Source organism: Naegleria gruberi (assembly GCF_000004985.1).
Source record: "Naegleria gruberi genomic scaffold NAEGRscaffold_89, whole genome shotgun sequence".
NCBI classification, from domain to species: domain Eukaryota; phylum Heterolobosea; class Eutetramitea; order Acrasida; family Naegleriidae; genus Naegleria; species Naegleria gruberi.
In genome coordinates this window covers 819-1,940 of record NW_003163238.1, presented here as the reverse complement: position 1 = coordinate 1,940, position 1,122 = coordinate 819, and the positions used below count along the sequence as shown (strand labels likewise).

General features: G+C 39.8%; 1 protein-coding gene across 1 annotated transcript in view; it reads right to left on the bottom strand.

The window, feature by feature from the left end:
- Nucleotides 1-655: 655 nt before the first annotated feature.
- Nucleotides 656-1,122, bottom strand: part of NAEGRDRAFT_54456 (uncharacterized protein) — a gene marked incomplete at both ends in the record, with an annotated part of 1,285 nt that continues 818 nt past the window's right edge. The window contains one exon of the mRNA XM_002668968.1: nt 656-1,030. Coding sequence (XP_002669014.1) covers nt 656-1,030 — 375 coding nt within the window. The remainder of the gene's footprint in view (nt 1,031-1,122) is intronic.

Below are 1,122 nucleotides of genomic sequence, written 5' to 3'. Positions count from 1 at the left end.
ATATATATCAAGTTATGATGGTGGCTAGTGGTAATAAAATCACTTGATCAAAAGTATTTTTGCCGGTTGATCAAACCGAAAAACGCGCGGAAAAGTTAAAAATAGATTCAAGTTGATGTGAAAATGGCTCAGAATCGAAAGGATTAACAAAGCTTACTACTATAGTGGAAGTGAAAGTGCCATTTGGCACTCACTTCCATCAACTTTATCATAGAACTCACTCTTGAAACTTGAATTGTACCAGAACGGATGAATAACATACTGGTGTTGAAATTGATCAGTAACTCTATGAAATGACTGAGATGGAACGTAAACCTTCTTCTAAGGTAAGTTAGTGGAATTTAAGATACTGAACCATCAATGTGAAACTTTCTCAGATTGTTCTCCTCACCAAGAGGAGTGTATTCATATTTGATACTTGTATGATATATTGTAAATTGACTGAGTATATTCTATATATTGAAATGTGACAATTTGACAGATTGTTATTATTATCATATTGAATTCAATTCTAACAGACTAAAACTGATACCATATGTATAATAATGTGATTAAATGTATCTGGCAAAGTTACATGATGATGGGACGTACTTTCACTGATATGGAGTGTACACTTGGATAAAAGCACTATTGACATTGAACATTAACTGACTGACTAATTGAAAGTAAGGGTTTGGGTTTGGGTTTGGGTTTGGGTTTGGGTTTGGGTTTGGGTTTGGGTTTGGGTTTGGGTTTGGGTTTGGGTTTGGGTTTGGGTTTGGGTTTGGGTTTGGGTTTGGGTTTGGGTTTGGGTTTGGGTTTGGGTTTGGGTTTGGGTTTGGGTTTGGGTTTGGGTTTGGGTTTGGGTTTGGGTTTGGGTTTGGGTTTGGGTTTGGGTTTGGGTTGGGTTTGGGTTTGGGTTTGGGTTTGGGTTTGGGTTTGGGTTTGGGTTTGGGTTTGGGTTTGGGTTTGGGTTTGGGTTTGGGTTTGGGTTTGGGTTTGGGTTTGGGTTTGGGTTTGGGTTTGGGTTTGGGTTTGGGTTTGGGTTTGCCTTTGGGTTTGGGTTTGGGTTTGGGTTTGGGTTTGGGTTTGGGTTTGGGTTTGGGTTTGGGTTTGGGTTTGGGTTGGGTTGGGTTTGGGTTG